The 24026-nt window shown below is 45.2% G+C and overlaps 1 protein-coding gene across 2 annotated transcripts; it reads left to right on the top strand.

Annotated features, from left to right (window-relative positions):
• Positions 1-1827: 1827 nt before the first annotated feature.
• On the top strand, positions 1828-21826 carry LOC119955937 (probable G-protein coupled receptor 82). 2 transcript variants are annotated; one of them, XM_038782596.1, is made up of 2 exons: positions 1828-1853; positions 20413-21826. In XM_038782596.1, the coding sequence occupies exon 2, from the start codon at positions 20417-20419 to the stop codon at positions 21431-21433; it is 1017 nt and encodes a 338-aa protein (XP_038638524.1). In that variant the 5' UTR covers positions 1828-1853; positions 20413-20416; the 3' UTR covers positions 21434-21826. The 2 variants fall into 2 exon arrangements, with proteins under 2 accessions (XP_038638524.1, XP_038638523.1); XM_038782595.1 differs by lacking the exon at positions 1828-1853 and adding an exon at positions 2218-2379.
• Positions 21827-24026: the final 2200 nt, after the last annotated feature.

Below are 24026 nucleotides of genomic sequence, written 5' to 3'. Positions count from 1 at the left end.
AAATTTCAGCCCAGAAACCACCCCATGTCCCCTCCTCTCTTCCTGGGTCTGCCTCATAAAGTCCCTGGTAATACTCTCCAAATGCCTCATTTATCTACCCTTACTCTGACACCACATCCCCAGCCCCAGTCCGGTACTTTTATATTTCCCTGGACGCAGCTTGCCTCTGCAGCTGGTGCGCCAGCATGCGGCTCGCCTTCTCCCCGTACTCGTATTGCACCCCTCTTGCCCTACGCAGTTGCCCTACCGCCCTCCCTGTTGTCAGCCTGTCAAATTGCCCCTGCAACTTTTTCCTCCTTGCCAATCCCTCCACGGTGGGCACCCTCGAATATTCCCTGTTTACCTCCACTATCTCGCTCACCAGGCGGTCATGTTCCGCCCTCCTTTCCTTATTCGAACGAATCGTAAATGAGATAATTTCTCCCCGGACCACTGCCTTCAGTGCTTCCCAAAAAATGCCCGCTGACACCTCCCCATTCTGATTGAACTCCACATAATCCCTAATCGCCAACCACACCTTATCATAAAAACCTCCATCCGCCAACAACCCCGAGTCAAACCTCCACCCCGGCCTCTGCTCTCGTCCCGTACTGAACCGAACATCCAGCCAGTGGGGTGCATGGTCCGAGATAACTATCCCCACATACTGCATACTCTGCCCCCTCCACCACAACCAAAATCTCCCGACTCACTACAAAGTAATCAATCCTAAAATACACCTTATAGATGTGTGAAAAGGAATACTCCCTTCCCCCTGAGTTCTGAAAGCACCATGGATCCACCATATCCATCCTCTCCATAAACCCCCCCCAGCTCCCTTGCCATTCGTACCCTACCCATCGACCTGGGGCTCAATCTATCCACCCTCGGCTCCAGGACACAGTTAAAATCTCCTCCCATGATCAACTGGTACGTGGCCAAATCCGGGATTGCTGCCAGCAACTCCCTCATAAAACCCACATCATCCCAATTAGGAGCATACACATTTACCGACACTACCGGTGCCCCTTCCAATACCCCACTCACAATCACATCATATCTCCCACTTGGATCCCTCACCTCCTTCGCACTCACAAATCCCATTTTCTTGCTCATTAAAATTGCCACACCCCTCGATTTATTAGTAAAAATCTTGATGAGCACCTAGTAAAGACAGATAACACAGGACGCCTATGTGCCTTTAGTTTTCCATAAAGGTGATCCAAGTTTTGGAACTGTTTCATTCAGATGGATCACAAAAATGGCAGTGCCAGGAAATGGAAAACTTTACAAACTTGATAGGACCCAATTTTTGATCCTCATCTAGTCATAGATTCTCTCCTCTCACCTTAAACTTAATGCCCTCTAGTTCTAGACACCCCTACCTTTGGGGAAAAGGTGTCAATCTTATTACCTTAATCAATGCCAATCTTCACACAGGAGCATTTGATGCTCATATCTTTGCAAGAGTGGAAACATGATCAGTCCCCAGCACTGGTACCATTATCATCTCCCTCATAGTGTAAGGTTAATGGGGGGATTGTTGGGTTATGGGTATACAGGTTACGTGGGTTTAAGTAGGGTGATCATTGTTTGGCACAACATCGAGGGCCGAAGGGCCTGTTCTGTGCTGTACTGTTCTATGTTCTATGTAGTACCAAAACCAAACTCAGTTAAAAACAAAGTACTTGGTGCCACAAATCTAGGTGAACAACTTTGAAGAGGGGGGGGGGGGGGGGGAAGAGGGTGAAATGATCGCTCCAGGCATGTCAGAAGCTCGTGCAACAGGAAGCAGTTCAATAAGTCGTAAAAAAAGGGTTTAGAGCAAAGTGGCAGATCACAAACTCCATTGGCGTCACGAACCACAGAGAGGGGTGAGTGAAATATTCTTCATAAGTTAAGGCAATAAACGAACATTCTTTTGTCTAACACTTTTTGAAGATGTGCTACAACTTTGAAATCCAGACAATGGGAATAGAAGTTCAAAGCAATAAAAATTCGACGTGCATTGAAATGGTTTTCAACTTTAAATACAGAAGCAAACTGGGTACAACTCATACGGTTTGTAGATTTCGTTTTGCGCAGGTACTTTGTGGTGAAGTCTGTTTTTGTGTTCTGTGTGGGCAGGCTCTTATTGCAACATTGTGCCACCGTCGTTGGCACACAGCTTGCTTACTGAGATCGGGGGGGTTGCACAACTTCAAAAGCACCTCCAAGTAAAACCTGGCTTCCCCATTTGGCGAGTTATCTTTGACTAGAAGCAGACGCAGCTTTGTTCGTGTCCGGCGACACTCCCGTTGCATGAGGATTTTTAAGAGCTTTGGCGCTTTTTCGTGCATAAGATTGGGTAGGATAGCGTAGTCTGTTGTACACCTGTTCAGTCACCAACGTCAGAGAGTGGTAAGTAATATTCTTCAGATCTTAAACTAGCATCCATATATTTTTTTTGAAAACACATTTTCCAATTATTTTAATTTAAGTTGCAAGGCAACGTTAATCCAAATTATGTGTTGCAATATTTACTTTTTAAAGGTGAAATAGATACATTCAACGTTCGCCCACACTGAGAATCTGTTTACTAGTCTCGGAGACACTCTTTCAAAAACAAATACTGATGAGTGAAAACATATTCCAAATTTCACTCGATGTTTAATCTGAAACTTCTGCTGTGGTCTGTCACTCGACCGTTAAATGCGTGGGGAAGACAGAACATGCACAGCCACATCTTGTGGGTTTTAGAACACATTGCTGGACGGATGGGGTGAAAGATTTGTTCTGTTTGATATTTGTACTTAACCAAAAAAGTCGCTCTCTGCGCCCTCATTGACGATATTTCTGCAAATAGCAAAACTGAGGGAATTTCTCACCGAGGGAGAAAGGTGAAGGAGCAAAATGTCTAAACATGGGGTGAACACGTGCTGAAAAATAATGTTCCTCAATTGTTCATTTCCATTCCCCTTTTATAATTCTATGAAAACATATGTTTATACGGATCCTTAAATAATGGGCGTCGACGGTTGCCATCATAAAGTATGTTTGAACAATAGGCTCAATTCTGACATGTTTCCACCACTTCGCCACGCTGAATACGAGAAATACATTTGTCACTCAATTGTATTCTAATGAGGAATGATTTCGAGTGTAGCTAATTAGCTCCTGTTTAAGGCGGGGGTGGGGGGAGAGGGATGGGCACTTGAATCTCAGGCAAACTTGTCGTTGGAAAGGAACAGAGCGCTTTTACTTGTAATAATGAAAGATAAGTGAATGCACCAGGCTGTTGTAGCACACAGCAACTTGACGTTGTAGGACCGGCACAGAAGGGTGTTCCACATGAGTCACCCAGTTGCCCTTTTTTCTTCGTCAATAATTTGAATCAGAAATGATTGAAATTACTACTTTAAAAAAAAACGCATGAGGGCCATTACCATCGAGTCTTTGAGGATCGGGCCAACCTGTTTATTTCATTCAAGCAATATCTGAGCCACTTGTGATCAGGGCGTAAATTGCACTCAGTTGGACTAGCTTTACAAAGTGTTTTTATTTTGCTCAAACATCCAGGCAAATTTATTTGCAGGTTGCCAAATATAAAATCTTCCATAAACCAGCACAATCCCAGTGTTTTGGATTGTAATCAAAAATAAATTGTATTAAAATTATGTCTTGAACTACTTAACCTGATGTGGCTTTGGGGCATGGTGGTTAGTTTTGCTGCCTCGCAGCCCCAGGGACCCGGGTTCAATTCTGGCCTTGGGTCACTGTCTGTGTGGAGTTTGTACCTTCTCCCCGTGTCTGCGTGGGTTTCCTCCGGGTGCTCCTACCACAGTTCAAAGATGCGCGGATTAAGTGAATTGACCATTCTGAATTGCTCTTTAGGGTTCAGGGGATAGGGTGGGGTGGGCATGGATGGACTGCTCTTTTTTTTGGGGGGGGGGGGTTGGTGCAGACTGGATGGGCCGAGTGGCTCCTGCACTGTCAGGGGATTCTAATTGATATTCTAATTGATAGTTTATTAATACAGCTGAAAATGAGTTTACCACAGTGTATGCATTTTTAATTTGGATTTGATTTGTTGTCACATGTACCAACGTACAGTGAAAAGTATAGCCCTGCGTAGTCCAAACAGATTGTACCATAAATGAAAAAACATAGGACATATAGAAATATTACAAATAATAATTATTGTGCCTTCCACTCCCCCGTGTGAAACCCGATTTTAAATAACAGAAACACCTATTAGAAGCATTTACTAATTATAATTGCATACACTTCTTAGTTTCTTAGTAAATTAAGAATTTTTCAAAATATGCCTATTAGAGTCCTTACACCTCACCAGCTTAATTTTTAGAAACTCGATAAGGGTACAATTAGCAAAACCTCATCATGGTGGCAAATTTGATCTGGGAGCATAACCAGTTTTATGCAAAAGAGCCAGCTTTTAATGTCATGTGACTTCACAGTTGCAAAGGATCACAAGAAGTTGAATTGCACTAGGTGTAAATTTACGCTTAAAATGCATTGATTCTTTGCATTGGTTTGGCTCATTTCAAGCGAATGGCACTAAAGGAAAGTGCCACCGAGTGGACTATCCAGGCATTGTAGTATAAATTGGTTCCCAATCGAGCAAGATCGCCTTTTAAAAAATTGATTTCATTGCCCGTCCCTAATTGCCCTCCATTTTTTAAAGGGCATTTAAGAGTCTACCACACTGTTGTAGATCTTGTGGAGTAACATGCAGGCAAACCAGGTAAAGATGAACCAGATGGGTTTTTAACCACAATGTTTCATGATCATCATTAGACTTTTAATTCCAGATTTTTAATGAATTCAAATTGCACCCTCTTCTGTGGTGGGATTCGAACCCTGGCTGCCAGATCTTGCATCTCTGGAGTAAATCTCCACACAGTCACCCAAGGTCGAACCCGGGTCCCTGGTGCTGTGAGGCAGCAGTGCTAACCACTGTGCCGCAGACATTTAAAAGGTATTTCAGAATTCCCAACAAAGATTAAGAAAGAGAGACTCTATGTAAAGGATACACCATCCATGGCTAACTAAGGAAGTTAAGGATAGTATCAAATTGCAAAGAAAAAGCACACAATACTATGAAAATTAGTAGAGGATTAGAAGATTGGACAGATTTTAGAAACCAGCAAAGAATTATGAAAAAAAAATGATGGCGAATTTAGAGAAAAAGCTAACTAGGAATGTAAAAATTGAGAATAAGAGTTTCTACTAAAAGGAAAAGAGTAGCTAAAGTGAGTGTGGGTCCCTTAGAGGGTGAGACTGGAGAATTAATAATCGGTAACAAAGAAATGGTGGATGTTTTGGTATTTTGTATCCATCTCCAATGTAGAAGACACAAAATGCATCCCACGATTTCATTGAATGGCGGACCAGGCTCGAAGGGCTGAATGGCCTCCTCTTGTCTAGTTCTTATGATCTTGTAATTTTGTTTCGAAGAACAAGAGAGAGGAGGGGAGCCAGCAGTATAACAGAGCTTTGTCAACTCTGTTTCTCCTAGGAGCGACTGGACTCAAACTTGCATTTGTAACACAAGTGTGAATGGTTTAAAGCCCCAATTTCCTTTTCACACTACAAAAGTCAATTAATCAAATCAGCATCAAAAGTATTTTCGTATATAACTGGTGTTAAGAAGCAGTTGATTTTTTTGTGTGATTATTTGCGGCATCCTCTGTCTCCGAAGCCAGACAATTACTCATTCCAGCTCTGATTTCGTGTAGATAATAAATGCCACAGACATGAGCTGACCCCAACAGACTGCAGCGGAAGGCAGATACAAAGTTTGCAAAGCTGCGTAAAGATAACAGCTACAATGCTGCTGAATTTTCCAACAATTTTGTAATATTGACAGCATTTGTCAAATGCTACCAGCCAGCAAGCTGGAATTACATTATAAAACTGAGCAGATGGACCTGCAATGTTCACATGTATTGATATGGAAACAATATACACAAAAAATATGCGTTCCCCGGAAGGGAAAAGCAGTTTGGACCAATATTCTTTTTCCCACATTTTACTGGTGTTCCATTTTAAGGTATCATAGAATCATGGAATTTACAGTGCAGAAAGAGGCCATTCGGCCCATCGAGTCTGCACCGCCTCGTGGGAAGAGCTTAATAATAATAATAATAATAATAATCTTTATTGTCACAAGTAGGCTTACATTGCAACAAAGTTACTGTGAAAAGCCCCTCGCCGCCACATTCTGGCACCTGTTTGGATACACAGAGGGAGAATTCAAAATGTCCAAATTCCCTAACAGCACGTCTTTCGGGACTCGTGGGAGGAAACCGGAGCACCCGGAGGAAACCCACGCAGACACGGGGAGAACGTGCAGACTCCGCAGACAGTGACCCAGCCGGCAATCGAACCTGGGGCTCTGGCGCTGTGAAGCCACAGTGCTAACCACTGTGCCACCATGCTGCCTCCCTATCCCCGTAACCCAGTTACCCGACCTAACGTTTTGGACACTAAGGACAATTTAGCATTGCCAGTCCACCTAATCGGCTCATCTTTGGGTTGTGGGAGAAAACCGGAGCATCGGAGGAAACCCACGCAGACACAGGGAGAGCGTGCAGACTCCCTGTTCTGCGTGGGTTTCCTCCGGGTGCTCCGGTTTCCTCCCATAGTCCAAAGATGTGCGGGTTAGGTGGATTGGCCATGCTAAATTGCCCTTTGTGTCCAAAAAAAGGTTAAGTGGGGGTTACTGGGATAGGGTAGATACGTGGGCTTGAGTAGGGTGCTCTTTGTAAGGACCGGCGCAGACTCGATGGGCGAATAGCCTCCTTCGGCATTGTAAATTCCATGATTCTGCATAGACAGTGACCCAAGCCGGGAACGAACCTGGGACCCTGACGATGTAAAGCAACAGCGCTAACCATTGTGTTACCATGCCTCCCAGGAGATAAAGATTTGTTAATTCGTAATGCCTTTGCAAAAGGAACAACATAACATTCTGATCAATTAAAAACATTTCTATCTCTGCTGAGGTGTGAACAGTTCAAATTCAGTCTCAATTCTATGACGAGCATAAATACCATTATTATCAGCTGTTATTTACAATTTGAATGGATTAATTTACCTGGCCTAACTTTGCAAATTTTAAAGTGTTTTTATTATAGAGGCCAGTGAGTAGTTGTGATTGTCACGGAAGGCTCTAATTTGATTTACAAGCCATGTGTTTGATATATCTTCATAATCTCACCTGAAATTTGACAGGGTGAGAGAATGTTAGTTTCAATCACAGAAACACTACTATTTCGGGCAACTGAAACTTCCTGGCATGTTGCTTTTAGAAACACCTACCTGTGATGTAAGCCCTTTTCAATGAACAGAATTTTGCTTTCTGCCTAGTTAGATTTCAGTGACAGTCCAATATAATTTACTGTACTTAATGAATCTATTGAATAACATTTAATAACTATGTGCTCAACGAGACGAGGAGTGCCCACGGGAATCTACAACTTTTAGAATTCGCTGTCAGCGTCAAACACTCCAAGGTCAATGATAGCATGAGTCGAATGCTTAGTGAACCCTGCTTTGCTCTCTTCCAACAACAACACATCAGAGAAGGATCTTTAATATATGGGTATGATATTTATTTGATCTCTGCAGCTTGGTGCTGCGATTCTCCATCAACCGTTAATGGGACGGATGTTGCCCAAATGTTTCTTCGAACAGTACGCTGATAACCTTCAGAGGAAAGAAGCATTTCCCTCCATCTGTTAACACTGGGTTTGAGCAATCAATCCACTGGCCAGTTCCTTATTTTACATTTTTTGTTTCAGTTTTTGTAATTGAAGACTGCAGCGTAATATACAAGTTTAAATAATGCTACAGTTTACAAACGGAAGATTGCTCTGCACTACATAGACAGGTATTGCTGGGTACATGGCAAAATTTCCAAATAACACTAAGCTTCCAATCTAAAGCCCATGATTCATGAGATCTAGTGTAGGCTATTTATCACGTGTGAATATTTGACGCCTTAAATGTGCTTCTTCACCCCAATTTTATCCCTTCCCTTCCTGAAAGTGACAACACGCTGGAGTGACCAATGTTGGAGGTTATTTATATTTTGCCCAAGCATTCTCTATGTCTGGAGTTTCAAAGTGAGCATTGATAGACCGTTGAACCCTGAGAGATCCCAGACACACATACACATTAGCACACTTTTATAAATAGCACGAGATGACAATTTTGACTGGGTAGTCTGACTGATTATTTTTCTCCTCCTGGCCTACACCAATCACAGAAGCCCTGCTTTTATGCCTGCTGAGATGAGATGAAACCCAAAAAGTAACTAAATGAGGAATATTAAAATGAAACTGAAGGCAGAATTCACCCTGCCCCAGGACCTGGCTGCAAATGGGAGAGGAGCTCCCACAACATCAGTAGAAATTCTAAACTAAAATTCAAATTTAAAATTAATATTCAATTAGACGATGCTACCTTAGGGCGTATTCACATGGCAACCATTTCAGTTGTGGTTGCACTCGGGCAGATCCCTATTTACATGGCTTGGTTCGTGCCAGCTCTCCTTATGAGTGAGCTCTTGGCACGTCAGTACTCGTCACGTACACAGCTCTCTCCCCAACAGAAATCTAAATGCTTTGCAGACAACAGGAATTTCCATCCTCTAAACATCTGTTTGTGTAAAAGCACGTTCGAAAAAAGTACATGGGAGGCCCAGCGGAACGGCGTGAATTTTGCAAACGAGGGCTGGCATCACACTGAATTGCCCATTCCGTTCAGTGCCAAAGCTAAGTGCCGCCGGCAGAGCTTCACCACGCTACTTTGCCCCGCAGGTCAGTTCAGTCTCAAACAGTCCGAAAAGGGAGAGTTTATAATAGAGAGCAAGGGAGTGGCCGAACAATCAAACAGCTACTTTAGTTCTGTCTTCACGGCAGAAGAGACCGATAACTTCCCAGAAATACTAAGGGACCGAGGGCCTAGTGAGAAGGAGGAATTGAAGGAAATTAATATCCGTGGGAAAATAGTGCTGGAGAAATTAATGGGACTGACAGCTGCTAAATCCCCAGATCTACATCCTAGAATCATAGAAATACATCATGGAAATAATGGCTGCGTTGCTGGTCACCTTCCAAAATTCTGTAGATACTGCAACAGTCCCGGCAGATTGGAGGGTGGCGATTTTAACCCCTGCTTTTTAAAAAAGGAGGGAAATTTAAAAAAAAAATGGAATTACAGGTCCGTTAGCCTCACATCAGAGTTATGGAAAATGGTTGAGTCTATTATAAGGGATGTGATAACAGGACACTTACAATATATCAACGGAGGGGCAGCGCAGTGGTTAGCACTACTGCTTCATGGTGCCGAGGTCTCGGGTTCAATCCCAGCCCTGGATTACGGTCCGTGTGGAGTTTGCACATTCTCCCCGTGTTTGTGTGGGTTTTGCCCCCACAACCCAAAAATATGCAGGGTAGGTGGATTGGCCACGCTAAATTGCCCCTTAATTGGAAAACATTCATTGGGCACTCCAAATTTATATTTAAAAAAACAATATACCAACGGGATTAAACAAAAACATGGATTTATGAAGGGGAATCATGTTTGACAAACTGTGGTGAATTGTGGTGATTGGCCCTTTAAGGGCAACACAGCAGAGTGAGGGTCACCTGGCTTTTGGGCCCAATTGAGATGCATTGAGTGTGTAATCACCCCAGGAGTGGAGTCTTCCCTGAGGCAGAAGACATGTAAGTGACTGGGGCAGCTGGGTGGCCAACAGTAGTGCTATGTAAAGCGATGTCTCCCCCATCTTCCTTTATCTACACTGCCTTTCTTTTTGATCAAGACATAGTGGAATATCTTGACCAGTGGTAGACAGAGCCCTATTGCCACATATTCATCACATGTTAAGGTCTACTTAGTTGATTCATCAATTGCCTATCCTGTTCTAGTCCCTGGCGTCAGTGTTTTATTTGAAGAAGAGGATGTGGTGAACTCGGAAATCTGTATTGCAAGAACGTAACATAATGGGGACTTTTCATTCTCTCCTAAAAGATCTGACTCTCGCTGTGGCATCGTTACACCCAATTGTAACCACCCAATTTTTGCAAAGTTGACATGCAATCAGTCAGCACAGGCCAGGCACTGGTTTCACATCGACATGTCTCTGTTGTTTAGTAGAACACCTTTACCTGCTTGACAATTTATCGTTGCTGAAGTCATTGGATGGGGTGGGGTGGCGACAGATTTTCTGATTTGCCCTTATTTGGGCTCCTGTCCAAAACTAATTTCATCCCCACTCTTTCAATATATTCTCATTTTGAAGTTTATAGGTACAATAGATGTGTAATTACTACAGTATTGTTTGACACACACAAACATAGCCACTTTTTAACAAAAGAAAACTCAATATAAGTTTATTTGCACAACAATCCTGAAATTTTTCCTCTGGTACCTTTGTTTTAAATAATCTTGGAAAACAATCTACCAAAAACTGTTAGAAATTCAAGAAAAATAGTCCCATCAATAAAACTGACTGGACAGTATTGAAACATTCTAGTATTCTGGTGCAAAGTGACCCAAGATTGTGTCCATTTTGAGAAGTGCCTTTGCATATGACCAAATGCAAAACCTACAACAAAACAAGGGCAATCTGGCAGTGTGTTCAAAGACACTTTTCTTGAATGATTTTGCTTTACACATGAACATATGAATTAGGAGTAGGCCTTCGGCCCATCAAACCTGCAAAACATTAATTGAGGCCATGGCGTACCTGATTGTGGCCTCAACTCCACTTTCCTTCCTACGCCAAACCCTTTGACTCCCTTGTCAATCAAGAATCTATACAACACAGTCTTTAAAATGTTCAATGACCCTGCCCTTCACCACTTTCTGGGGAAGGGAGTTCCACAGACCTGCAACCAACCCTCCTGGGTTGGAGATCCCAGGAGATCCTTTATTTTCAAACTGTGGCCCTGCCACCACCTGAAAACTTAAACCATCCTCCACCAAGAAAAGCCCACCGATAAGGAGAAGAAGAATCGTCAAGACACCCACGAACGGGATATCTCGGAGAGAGATACAATTTTCCTCCTCCAGGTAAATTAAGGGAAACCCTCTTCAATAACAAATTCGAGCTTTAAATCATCACCTCATCTACCCAGATAAAGAAAGGAAACCCCTGAGTGAGAGGGACACCAGGATTGGCCAATAGACACCATATATGTACATGGGCCGGTTTAGCTCAGTATGTACATGGCAGGTTTAGCTCAGTATGTACATGGCCCATTTAGCTCAGTAGGTTAGACAGCTGGTTTGTAATGCAGAACAAGACCAGCAGCGCGGGTTCAATTCCCGTACATGCTTACCTGAACAAGTGCCGGAATGTGGTGACTAGGGGCTCTTCACAGTAACTTCATTGTAGCCTACTTGTGATAATAAGCAATTATTATTATTGTGTGGCGACATGGGGCTTTTCACAGTAACTTCATACTTGTGACAATAAAAGATTATTATTAGGGCTGGTTTAGCTCAGTGGGCTAGACAGCTGGCTTGTAATGCAAGAACAAGGCCAGCAGCGCGGGTTCAATTCCCGTACTGACTGAGAACTCTGAATTCTCCCTCTGTGTACCTGAACAGGGGCCGGAATGTGGCGACTAGGGGCTTTTCACAGTAACTTCATTGAAGCCTACTTGTGACAATAAAAGATTATTATTATACATGGTCGAGCAAAGAACTCATTCACAATAAGAATACCAGGAACAGAACAACATAACCTCAGAAGAAACTGGATACTGATTCCCCTTCACCCCCCCCCCCCCCCTCCCCCAAGGGGAGCCCAAGCCTCAGGAAGGAGAAGAGTCTGGAAGTCCCTATATAAGACCACTTGGAGGAGGGAGACTTACTCCTGCATCCAGCCTAATCTCCAACAGACGAAAGACTCATAGAACCGAAGCACCCGGACCCGCACTTGGGCCCTGCAGCCAACGGGGATACTATATCCCCAGGGGAACCTATTTCAACTTTTGTATGAAGTTCTGTTTAATTTTTGTATATTTTTTTTCTTGCCAAAACATTTACATTTAGCAGCACTACAGAAAATAGTTTTGAAAACCAAAATCTAGATTCTGTTAGCGATCACTCATTGTGGTTCTCAAAGATGGTTTCCTGTTTACAATACACTGAGGTTCACGTTGTATGTCGTGCTAACTGGGCACAATAAGTTTGTTCCTCTCTGAAAGTAATGAAATCGGGATAAATTTAACATTATAATTTCCAATACTTGTTGATGTTACCAAAAAAAAATGACCTGTGACTAACTTTTCCAAAGCTCATTGAATTGTCTCCTATATATATATATATATATACACACGCAGCATTGAAACCATTAGTAAATCAGAGTTCTTCACTGCAAATTCAGAGTAAGAGTGCACGTTGCCTGTGTTTAGACATTTTACATCGATATTATATAGCTTTTTAAACTGTGGTGTCAAACACAACCCAGTCAAGTGGGTGGTCGGGTAAATTCAGTTGTGTTCTGACAAGAATGCCATTGCAGACCACAGAACTCTTGAAAAATCTGCCCACGCTGAATATTTTTGTTGACGTGCTGAAGTCAAACCTCTAAATTGTTTCGTAAAGAAAAACTGCAAGAACTGCTCTCAGTAAGAGAACAGCAGGCAAATATCTTTTAAGGAGATCATACCCAAACTTTAATATTTTCATTTTGGGTGCTCGCTCTCTTTCTTGTTATCTATATTAAAACACGCACACAAACACGTACACGCACGTTTGCACCTGCACACGCATCCACATATTCCAGATCATCTATATCGACACACCCGTGATCTGGAATGCACGGCCTGTTGTGGAGGTACATTCAATCAAGACTTTCAAAAGGAAATTGCACCAGTGCTGAAAAGGAAGATACAATGGAGGGCTATGGGGGAAGAGTGGGGCAGTGGGACTAGCTAAATGGTTCTTTTAGAAAGCCAGCATCGATTCGACAACATGATGGCCCCCTCCCATCTACTCACTGTATTTCAAATGTTTTATGTCTTTATTGAATTGTTACGTTGCAGGTGGTAAAATAAGAAGATAAAAGCAAATTAACGCGGATGCTGGAATTTGAAACAAAAACAGAAAATACTGGACAATCTCAGCTGGTCTGACAGCCTCTGTGGAGAGAGAAGGGCGCTAACATTTCGAGTCTGGATGAATCTTTGTTAAAGCTGGAGAACTGGAAATGGGGTCAGATTTATACCGTAGTGGGCGGACATGGAGTGATGAGGCTGGATCGGGGGCCAGTGATAAGTAGAGATGGGCAAAGAAGGACAGAGCCAAAAGGAATGGAAATGGAAATGATTAAGGCTAAGAAGGGTGCTGATAGTGGCACATAAAGTGATTAGAATGTATTAATGGCAGAACAAAGTCGAGCAGTGTGTCAATGGGCAACTGGGAACAGTTGGCCCAAGTGGGATGGGGGGAGGGGGAATAATGGTGAGGGGAAAACAGATTAATGGAAGAAAATAAATTGATAGAAATAAAAATGGTATGAAGGCGGAGGAGAGAGTTCACAGTCAGAAGTTGTTGAGCTCAATGTTCAGTCCGGAAGGCTGCAATGTGCCTAATCGGAAGATGAGGTGCTGATCCTCAATTTTGCGTTGGGCTTCACTGGAACATTACAACAGGTCAAGGACAGACAAATTAATGAGAGAGCAGGATGGTGAGTTGAAATGGCAATCAACAGGAAGGTCTGGGCCCTACTTGCGGACGGACTGGAGGTGTTCTGCAAAGCGATCACCGTGGTCTGCGTTTAGTCTCTCCAATGTAGAGTAGGCCGCACTTGGGAGCAGCAAATGCAATAGACCTGATTGAAGGAGGTGCATGTGCAGCGCTGCCTCACTTGAAAAGAGTGTTTAGGGTCTGAGATGGTGAGCAGGGAGGAGGTAGAGGGGCAGGTGTTACACCTTGCGCGATTGATTGAAAAGATGCCGTGGGAAGAGTGAGGTGTTGGGGTGGCGGAAGAGTGGATCAGGGTATCCCGGAAGGGACGGTCCATGCAAAATGCTGACAGGAATCATGTTGGGGTTGGTGGAACTGGTGGTGGATGATTCTTTGAATGTGGAGGATGGTAGGGTGAAAAGTGAGGACAAGGGGACCCTATCCTGATTCTGAGAGGGGGTGAAGGCAGAGATGCGGGAGATGGGCCAGACATTGTTGTGAGCCCTGTCAAACACAGTGGGTGGGAAACCACGATTAAGGAAGAATGAAGACCTGTCAGCACCATTTTGGAAAGTGACATCATCAGAACATCATTCGACGGAGACGAAGGAACTGGGAGAATGGGATGGGTTGTGAAGAACTGTAGTTGAAGTAGCTTTGGTAGTCAGTGGGTTTATAATGGATATTAGTGGACAGTCTATCCCCAGAAACTGAAATAGAAAGATCAAAGAAGGGAAGGGACTGAGATGGACTAGGTGAAGGTGATAGAGGGGTGGAAATTGGAAGCAAAATTAATACATTTTTCCAAGATAAAATATTAAACTTGACTTTTAAAAGACAAATACGTCACTATGTGGATGTCATATTGTGGGCCCAACAAAAGCAAACGGAGTCGGGGATCTGTTTTCCTCAGAAGCCCTCGGAGAATATGTGTACCCCCTGCAGAAAGTGCAGGGGGGGGGCTCCGAAGACTTTCGGTATAAAGTCAGCTGGCTCACAACCGGTCGGTACTTACTCGGAGGGGTAGCTTGTACAACAGTCTCCAACATACTTCTATAATCCTCCTGTTTATCCTGCAACCCGAAGTGGACTCCTACCTTTGGGGCTGGTTATAGCAGTGGCCTAGATTTATCAGTCACAATTGCTGAAATACTCAGATTTTCCAACAGCAGAATTAAAAGTTTAATGGTCTTCCCTTTTAAAAAAGTGAATACCCCATGGTTGGTTGACTTTCTTGCCAAATATTCATTGGTCGGTCCTATTTGGAGCATATGAAATGTCCTAGGTATAGTTTGCAGTTCCTGCCAGTGTCACATTTGCTTTCTACCACACTTCAAATAACAAACTATAAACACTTCAAAGAAAAACATCAGACTTCAGCATATCCTTTGGGTGAGACTGTGACTCGATCAAAACACCAATTTAGAGTTAGAATTGGGTCACCTAACAGTGTGGGCAGTGCCATATGAGAGATTAGATCAAATCGCAAAGCATTTCGTAGGATACAATACAGAAACAGGCCATTCGGCCCAAAAGGTCAGACTGTCATTAAAGCTCCATTTGAGCCTCCTCCCATCGTTCCTCGTCTATGTCCATCTGCACTGCCTTCCAATCCCTTCCAAAACTTCTTCTGAATTTCCTATTTTCTTGATAGCGCTCTTAAGTTGATGGCCTCTGTTTTTTTTAAATTTCCCACAAGTGGAAACACTCTGTGTCTATCAAAACCTTTCTATAATAACCCCCAGGGGGCCCAACCCCAAATCGATCTCCTTGAGGGACTCGAGGAACACAAATCCCCGTTAGTGGGGGGAGGCTGGCCCAGCTGGGACTCGTTGCCAGATTATGTAAAGGCCGGCCCAGACAGGGACCGGCATTGTGGGAGGCCCAATGAGGCCTTATTGAGTGTATGCTGCAGAAGCAGCTGCTTTTGATGGCGACAATAAACTTGTGTTTGATCACCTACCGAGGCCTCCTGGGTCTTCATATTATCATAATTTTAAAGACCTCTAACAGGTCACAGAATCACAGAATTTACAGTGCAGAAGGAGGCCATTCAGCCCATCGAGTCTGCACTGGCCCTTGGAAAGAGCACCCTACCTCCACCCGAGATCTGTAACCCCACCTAACCTTCTTGGACACTAAGGACAATTTAGCATAGCCAATCCACCTAACCTGCACATCTTTGGACTGTGGGAGGAAACTGGAGCATCCGGAGGGAACGCATGCAGACACTGGGAGAATGTGCAGACTCCACACAGACAGTGACCCAAGCAGTGAATCGAACCTAGGACCCAAGAGCTGTGAGGCAACAGTGCTAACCACTGTGCTACCGTGCTGCCCCTCACCCTTCTCTATTCACAGATTCAGTGGTCCGGAGCCTTGATCTGTCATTGGGAGCGCTGCAGTGCTGGCGATGATTCCGTTGTTGGCTTGGTCTTTGGTGACTCCGGGAGCGTGTCGAAATCCACTTCATCCTCGAGTGTGGGCAGGGGGGTATAGATTGTCCTGGGGCGGGGTTTGCGGTTGGGTGCGCCGGGGGAGGGGAGGGTGGCGCCGGATCGGGGGTGTGTGTATGGAACCAGCTGGTGCCAGGTCCCTGAGGGAGGCAGTATCTTGGCGGCCGTCGGAGTACGCTACATAGGCGTACTGTGAATTGGCGTGAAGTAGCTGTACCCTCTGAAACAACGGGTCCGCCTTGTGGAGTCACATGTGTTTACGGAGGAGTACAGGTCCTGGAGCTGCGAGCCAAGTCGGTTGCGACACCCCGGAGGTGGACTTCCTAGGGAAGGCAAAGAGACGTTCATGGGGTGTTTCATTAGTCGCAGTGCACAGGAGCGACCGAATGGTGTGCAGGGCATCGGGAAGGACCTCCTGCCAGCGAGAGGCCGGGAGATTTCGGGACTGTAGGGCCAGTTGGACGGCCCTCCAGACCGTCCCATTCTCCCTCTCCACCTGCCCGTTTCCCCGGTGGTTGTAGCTGGTCGTCCTGCTCGAGGCGATACCCCTGTTGAGCAGGAACTGACACAGCTCATCGCTCAAGAATGAGGATCCCCTGACGCTGTGGACGTAGGCGGGGAAGCCGAACAGAGCGAAGATGGTGTTGAGGGCTTTGATGATGGTGGCAGACGTCATGTCAGGGCATTGGATGGCAAAGGGGAATCTGGAATATTCATCGACCACACTGAGGAAATACATGTTCCGGTCGGTGGAGGGAGGGGCCCTTTGAAGTCCACGCTGAGGCGTTCAAAAGGGCGGGAGGCCTTCACCAGGCGCGCACGGTCTGGCCGGTTGAAGCGCTGTTTTCACTTTGAGCACACCTGGCAGTCTCTGGTGATAGCCCTGACTTCCTCGATGGAGTAGGGCAGATTGTGGGCCTTGAAACGTGTGACCCCCGGGTGACAGGTCGTCGTGCAGAGTCCGGAGTCGGTCCACTTGTGAGCTGGCACATGTACCTCAGGATAGGGCATCGGGGGGGCTCGTTGAGTTTACCGGGGCGATACAAAATCTCGTAGTTATCGGTGGAGAGCTCAATCCTCCAACTCAAGATTTTATTGTTTTTGATCTTGCCCCGCTGTTGTTGAACATGAAGGCAACCGACCGTTGGTCTGTGAGGAGAGTGACTCTCCTGCCGGCCAGGTAATGCCTCCAATGCCGCACAGCTTCAACGATGGCTTAGGCTTCTTTTTCGACGGAGGAATGCTGAATTTCGGAGGCGTGTAGGGTTTGTGAAAAAAATGCCACGAGCCTGCCTGTCTGGTTGAGAGTGGCGGCTAGAGCGACGTCTGATGCATTGCTCTCGACTTGGAATGGTAACGTCTCGTCGACTGCATGCATGGCGGCCTTGGCGATGTCAGCCTTTATACGGTTGAAGGCCTGGTGAGCCTCGGCCGTCAGGGGAAAAAGAGTGGATTGACTGAGTGGACGGGCCTTGTCCGCATAGTTTGGGACCCACTGGGCGTAATAAGGAAAGAACCCCAGGCATTGTTTGAGGGCCTTGGGGCAGTGGGGAAGGGGGAGTTCCATGAGGGGGCGCATGCGGTCGGGATCGGGCTCCAGAACTCCATTCTGGACCACATAGCCGAGGATGGCTAAGCGGTTCGTGCTGAACACGCACTTCTCCTTGTTATAGGTTAGGTTGAGGAGAGTGGCGGTGAGGAGAAATTTGACAAGGTTGGCATCATGGTCCTGCTGATCGTGGCCGCAGATGGTGACATTATCCAGGTACAGCAAAGTGGCCTGCAGCCTGTAGCGGTCAACCATTCGGTCCATTTTCTGTTGGAAAACTGATACCCTGTTGGTGACGCCAAAGGGAACCCTAAGAAAGTGGTAAAGGCGGCCATCTGCCTCAAAGGCAGTGTATGGGCAGTCCGCCTTATGGATGGGGAGCTGGTGGTAGGCGGATTTAAGGACCACAGTTGAGAAGACCCGGTACTGTACAATCTGATTGACCATATCAGAAATGCATGGGAGGGGGTACGCATCGAGCTGCGTGTACCGATTGATGGTCTGACTGTAGTCCACCACCATCCTGTGTTTCTCCCCAGTTTTCACAACTACCACTTGGGCAGCGCTGTCGGGGGTGTTTGGACTGCCCACAAAAGTAACATTTGGGTACCCCGGGGTTGGTTGGCTACCGCGTGGCACAGGCGTGGGGTTGGCTAAGGGGGGTCACTGGTGGGGTCCGCGATGGGCAGCCGTCTGCGGAGTCCACAATGCGCAGGAGGAGTGGGCCGCGCGGCTGGGGGCGTAGACCTGGATGTTGCGCTAAGCGACCGTAAGCGAGAGCGCTAGCTGTTTTGTTTCCGCGAAGTCGAGCGTGGCCCCTTCTAAGAGGCGCTGGTGGATGTAATCAGACCCCATCCCCGTAACAAAAGCGTCTCTCATGAGTAAGTTCGAGTGTTCCGTGGCTGAGACGGCCTAACAGTCACAGTCTCTAGCTAGGGGAATCAGGGCACGCCAGAAATCTTCCACTGACTCACCAGGAAGTTGACGACGAGTGGAGAGGATGTGCCTGGCGTAGAGCGTGTTAGTCCACTGAGCGTAATTTTCCTTCAGTGACGCCATGGCATCTGCGTCGGTCGGCGCATCCTGGATAAGTGGAAAGATGGAGCTCAGCCGATTGTAGCGGATCTGAATCTTCTGAACTTCTGAAATTGGGTCTGGCGCAGACCCAATGTATGCTTCGAAACAGGCTAGCCAATGTTCAAAGTCCTTTTTGGAGTTGTCTGATTGCAGATGCAGCTGCAGGCGATCCGGCTTGATGCGGAGGTCCATCTCTGAAAACTTTAGTGTAATAAATTGATGCATGATTAATTACACAAAGACAAGAGTTGGATGCAATTGTGGCTTTATTACACAGAGGTGTGTGGCCTCCTACAGCAGCTGGCGAAATGGCTGCTGTATGGGGAGCACACATATTTATACTCCGCCTACTGGGCGGAGCCAGCAGGCAGGGACTACCCCCATACCTGTAGTACAGGGGCCTTACCATAAAGCACCTACACTGACATCCTCTATATACAATATATACATCAGTGGTGACTACCACAGTTAGTAGGTCCTTAATTACAATTCTCCGACTTTTCTGAAAACCTTGGATTTAATCGGATTTAACAGCAAGCGGTTTTTCAAAATACAGTGTTTTCAGTTTGAAATTTCCAGTTGATTGTATCTTACGAAATGACAGTAATAGGATGCATTTACCCAAATCTTGTATTATAGTAGTGAACACTTAAATATGTTGAATAAAGATTTTGGAGATGGAGTAGCGATCTGCCAGAGAGTGGATCCTCTCCTCATTTTTCCATGCCTCACATTCTTGCACTTTCCTCTGTTGTGGCTCGCCGGAGCCTCCCATTTTCAATTTCACTGAGCAAACGATAAGGGAAAGATAACATGGGATGGTTTCCCGTTGTCTTCCTCATATGTGCTTCAAGGGATCGCACGATCCTCCGCCACCAACACTGAAAATCCGCTGGTTCCACTATTGGCTATGGTTTGTAACCCTGAGTATGGCAGCCTTAATTGGTTTTGCAGGAGGCCGACCACCCCACAAGGTCTCAAATGACCTTGCGGTGTGTATATAAGGTAAATATAAAGCCGCCATAGTCCCAGATTTCCCTTTGAGGGGGGAGAGCTGACTGGTGGTGGATCACCACACCTCAGGTTGTGAAGGTGGGGCCTCCATGAATAACTGTAGCCGGTACGGGATGTGAACCAGCGCTGCTGCCCTCGCTCTGCATCACGAACCAGCTGTCCAGCCAACTGAGCTAAACCGTCCCCCCATGTGTATATAGTGTCATTACCTTATAAGGACAGGAGAAGTGGAAAGAAAATTGAACTTGCGTTTGATATGCTGTGTGATATGTACAATTTCTATTCACATGCGTAACTGTTGGAACCAACAATTCTACGGACACGTGCTTGTAGGATTAGAATAGCGGTTTTAATATACTCACAACAGAGCCATCCGGTTAGCCATTGAACTTTCGGTGAACTGGCCGGCTGACCATGTGGCACTGAGCTTTATACAGCAGCTCCAGGGGGAGGAGTCCTGGGCGGAGCCAAGGGAGAAGCCCAGTACAATTCTCGAGCATTCCCAGAGCTACTCCCCCTGGTGGTCAGGTAGTGCAACTGCACTTACAATATCGGCACATGTATATACAGATTATAATCCGGTGTGAATCACCTTCACCACAGTAAACATTGTTCGTTTTCTTTCAGCTGAATGGCGGGAGAAACCAACATGCTCCATACCACAATCTCGTCCAACATTTCCCAGGAATGCAATCTGACAGCCAGCCGGTTGGAGAAGGTGGTTCTTCCGATCCTATATTCTGTCATTATTTTTGTCGGGCTGCCAGCCAACTTCACTGCTCTATGGATGCTCCTGCGGCACAGCAGGAAGCACGGCATTCTCATTTACCTGATGAACCTCGCCATGGCTGACCTGATCAGTTGCCTGACACTTCCCTTCAGAGCCACATTGCTTCTCCTCGGAGACACCTGGAAAGAGAGTTCGCCGGCGTGCACTATTGTCATGATCATCATTAACTTCAGCTTCTACTACACTGTGAGCTGCAGCACCATTTTTCTTGCATTCATCAGCATCAGCCGATACGCCATGATTGTGAAGCCCAACAACAGCCAGCTAAATAGGTTCTACAATACAGACTTTGCACGGATTGCCTGTACTGTCACCTGGCTGATAATAACAATCCCCGTTCTTGCACTGAATATGAACTACTTCTTCAAAGAATTGAACTTTGATAATGCGAGTTCAGTGTGCTACAACATGCAGTTGCAATACGGTAAAAGAGTGTCCGCCAATGCTTTCGTTACGGTGGCTCTAATGTTCTTGATTATTCTCGCCATGTTCGCCTTTTCGTACGCATCGATCGCACTGCACCTGTGCACAGTGAGAAGGAAAAGCATAAGTCAACACAACCGGGTGGTCCACATGCGAGCACAGATGATCATCATCGCCGCCATGACTGGATTCATCGTCAGCCATTTGCCTTATCACGTTTATCAGATTGTCACCGGGCTGCAGAGATTGGACAAAGACAACTGCTGGAGGCTCCTGGAAACCCACCATGTGAAGCTGATAGCGTTGTGGCTGGTTTCCTTGAGCAGCTGTTTGAATCCCATTCTGTACTTCCTTCTCTCAAAATCCTTTGTAGAGAACAGGTCAAAGAGGAGGAACACGTCAAAGAGGAAGCTGACATCTGATTTCACCTCTTAAGCAGGCGAGAAAACGAAAACTTCAGTTCTTTGGTGGCGAGGCTCACACGCCTTTGCACAAATACACTTACTATTTTTCAAAGTAGTAAAGGATCATCGTTGGGATGTGCTTCACCAAACTCCGAATGTGTCCTTAAGGATCTGTTCATTGGGACAGACGTGTCATCTGTCCCTGTGTCATCAATCAAACCCCCTCGAACAAATGAGTTATCTGAACAAACTTGGGGAGAAACCTCCTGATGGCAAAAAGGAATGAAATCGTCTCCCTGAAAAAAAAAACTCAGCTGGTGTTTGGTGTAAGGACAAAGACTTTAGAGTAACCAGACTCTTCCATAAAAAAACAACCACCCCATCAAAATCAGCGTTAAATTAAACCCCCGAAAACAGGAGTAAATTGAGGAAAGAAGAAAATGAGTTTGGAACATTAAAAAAACCCACCAAGAGAATATCACCGAGGGATTGAACTCCGTGGCTATTTCAACAGAAATTAAGATTGTTACTAAGAACATTTATGTCCTTTTAACAATTTTTACTGAACTGTGTTGAATGTGGCTTAGCTGTAATATTTTGCTTGTGAGAAAAATGGTGTGAAGATAATTATATCCGGCTCAAAGTAGTGACGATGCTTTAACCAAGTGTTTTAGAAATAGAGGGATGATTGCTTTGATTTGTGGAGGAATGGGGGAACAAGAGAGTGAGGGGGGGGGGAGGAGAATAGTACTTTTAGGGGGTCAATATTACCACTGGATTGTGCAGTCAAAAATGGTTGGGGCCAGATTTAATGAAGCATGAAGCACCTCAGTTTTGCACCATTACGGTTGTCACTTTCCTTCTCCGGATCCTATACCAGCCAAGCCTGCAATTAATTACGATTTTCTAAAAATATTAATAAAAATATCAGCTGCAATCCAAGAAATAATCTTTGGAATGCCAAACTTTTTTTAAAATTTAAAGTACCTAATTCTTTTTTTTTCCATTAAGGGGCAATTTGGCGTGGCCAATCCACCTACCCTGCACATCTTTGTGTTGTGGGGGCGAGACCCACGCAGACACGGGAAGAATGTGCAAACTCCATGCGGACAGTGACCGGGGGCCGGGATCGAACCCGGGTCCTCGGCACCGTGAGGCAGCAGTGCTAACCACTGCACCACCGTTCCGTCCGGAGTTCAACCTTCTATATCAATTTTGGCTAAGGGCTAGAAAGGATTCTCAGAAGTTGCTTCCTATTTAGAACCTAGAGCTGGATGTTTGCTTTTGGGATGTATAGACATGTTGGCAGTGTGCAGATTACTCCATAGTCTATCAGGCAGCGGGTTTGACAAAGTCACGAATGCATGCATCTCTGCATTAACTTAAAACTGGCCAAATACTTCTAAATGCAGGATTAGGGAGAAATTAGATTTTACCTAGCCACCAATCTGGAACGATCCAAGGTTTTATTGGTTCACATCATTAAACAATGATTTTAAAGGTTTCCAGCCGTAAAGATGTATTTCAGTGTGTACAAACAGAAAAATAGATACAGAGAGGGAGAAATATGTTTTTGTAACACCGGTATCATCACTTGTATCAAATACCCATGGAGCAGGTAGCACTTTCGGCCTCACGGTGTTCCTCAATTAAATCAATCAAGAAACTGGAAGCAGTGCCACGCAAACAAATTTCACCCCTAGAAACTACTGGTGACCCACTTTAGAGTGAAATAGCAAGCTGATTTCCTCAGCCGGCTCAGTAATTTGTCCAGTTCACCCCATGATCACTGGTTGGAAAGCCGCAATCAACCATCATTTGATGTGCCTATTTACTATTATGTTTGCATGTATCTTTCACTGAAAGATAAAACAATTACCTTGATAGGCCACTGTTAGTACACATTTGAATCTAAGAGATTAATTGAGCAGTTTTCACAGGCTTCTTTAGATGCTGTAGAGGCTCCGAAGTCCCCAAGTTGGACTTTTTGAAATATTGATTTTGCCCACATTTACTACAAGGTGCTACATTGGAAAGTTATTCACTAGAAACAGTGTCCCAGAGGACTATTCAGGTAGTCACTTAAATTGCTTGCCAAATAGACTGCATGACATTTTGGAAATGGGTTGGCTTAAAGCCCTCTTCTAAAGTTGACCAGCTAAATAGGAGTAAATAATTTTGTCAACTATTTTGAGTGCTATCAGCAGGTGTATACCTTTAACTGTTCATTTGCTGTTGGAGGGTTGAAGAAGACTTTTGAGACATATCAGGGGACTTTCAATAATCTATCAAGAATTTACCAACACTCGATAAATATTTATTTTGAAAGTTCTCTGATAACTTTGCCTAAATAGAGGAAGTGCTGTGATATCCCACCTTCTAGAAGTTTCCAGGAGTCTCTAGTTTGGTCATGGGCATCTTTCCAGGAATCCTCCTGGATTTGCTGTAGGAATGGGAGGAGCACATGAGCCCAGGGAGAGCAGCACCTGCCGCTCCAAGAACAGGAAGCCAAAGTTTATTTTGTTCCACCCTGTGTGTACAGTACATCGGCCTACCTCTAGACCTTCTCCACCAGGAGCCCCATTGCAGTGTTTGAGAGCCGGGTGCACCCTCTCCCTCAGTCC

The sequence above is a fragment of the Scyliorhinus canicula genome, chromosome 21 (genome assembly GCF_902713615.1).
Source record: "Scyliorhinus canicula chromosome 21, sScyCan1.1, whole genome shotgun sequence".
Lineage (NCBI taxonomy): Eukaryota > Metazoa > Chordata > Chondrichthyes > Carcharhiniformes > Scyliorhinidae > Scyliorhinus > Scyliorhinus canicula.
This window is presented reverse-complemented; position numbering and strand designations above follow the sequence as displayed.

Bases quoted from the DNA above. Each gene is read 5' to 3' on its own strand.
- LOC119955937 (XM_038782596.1), top strand. From the start codon at position 20,417: ATGGCGGGAGAAACCAACATGCTCCATACCACAATCTCGTCCAACATT.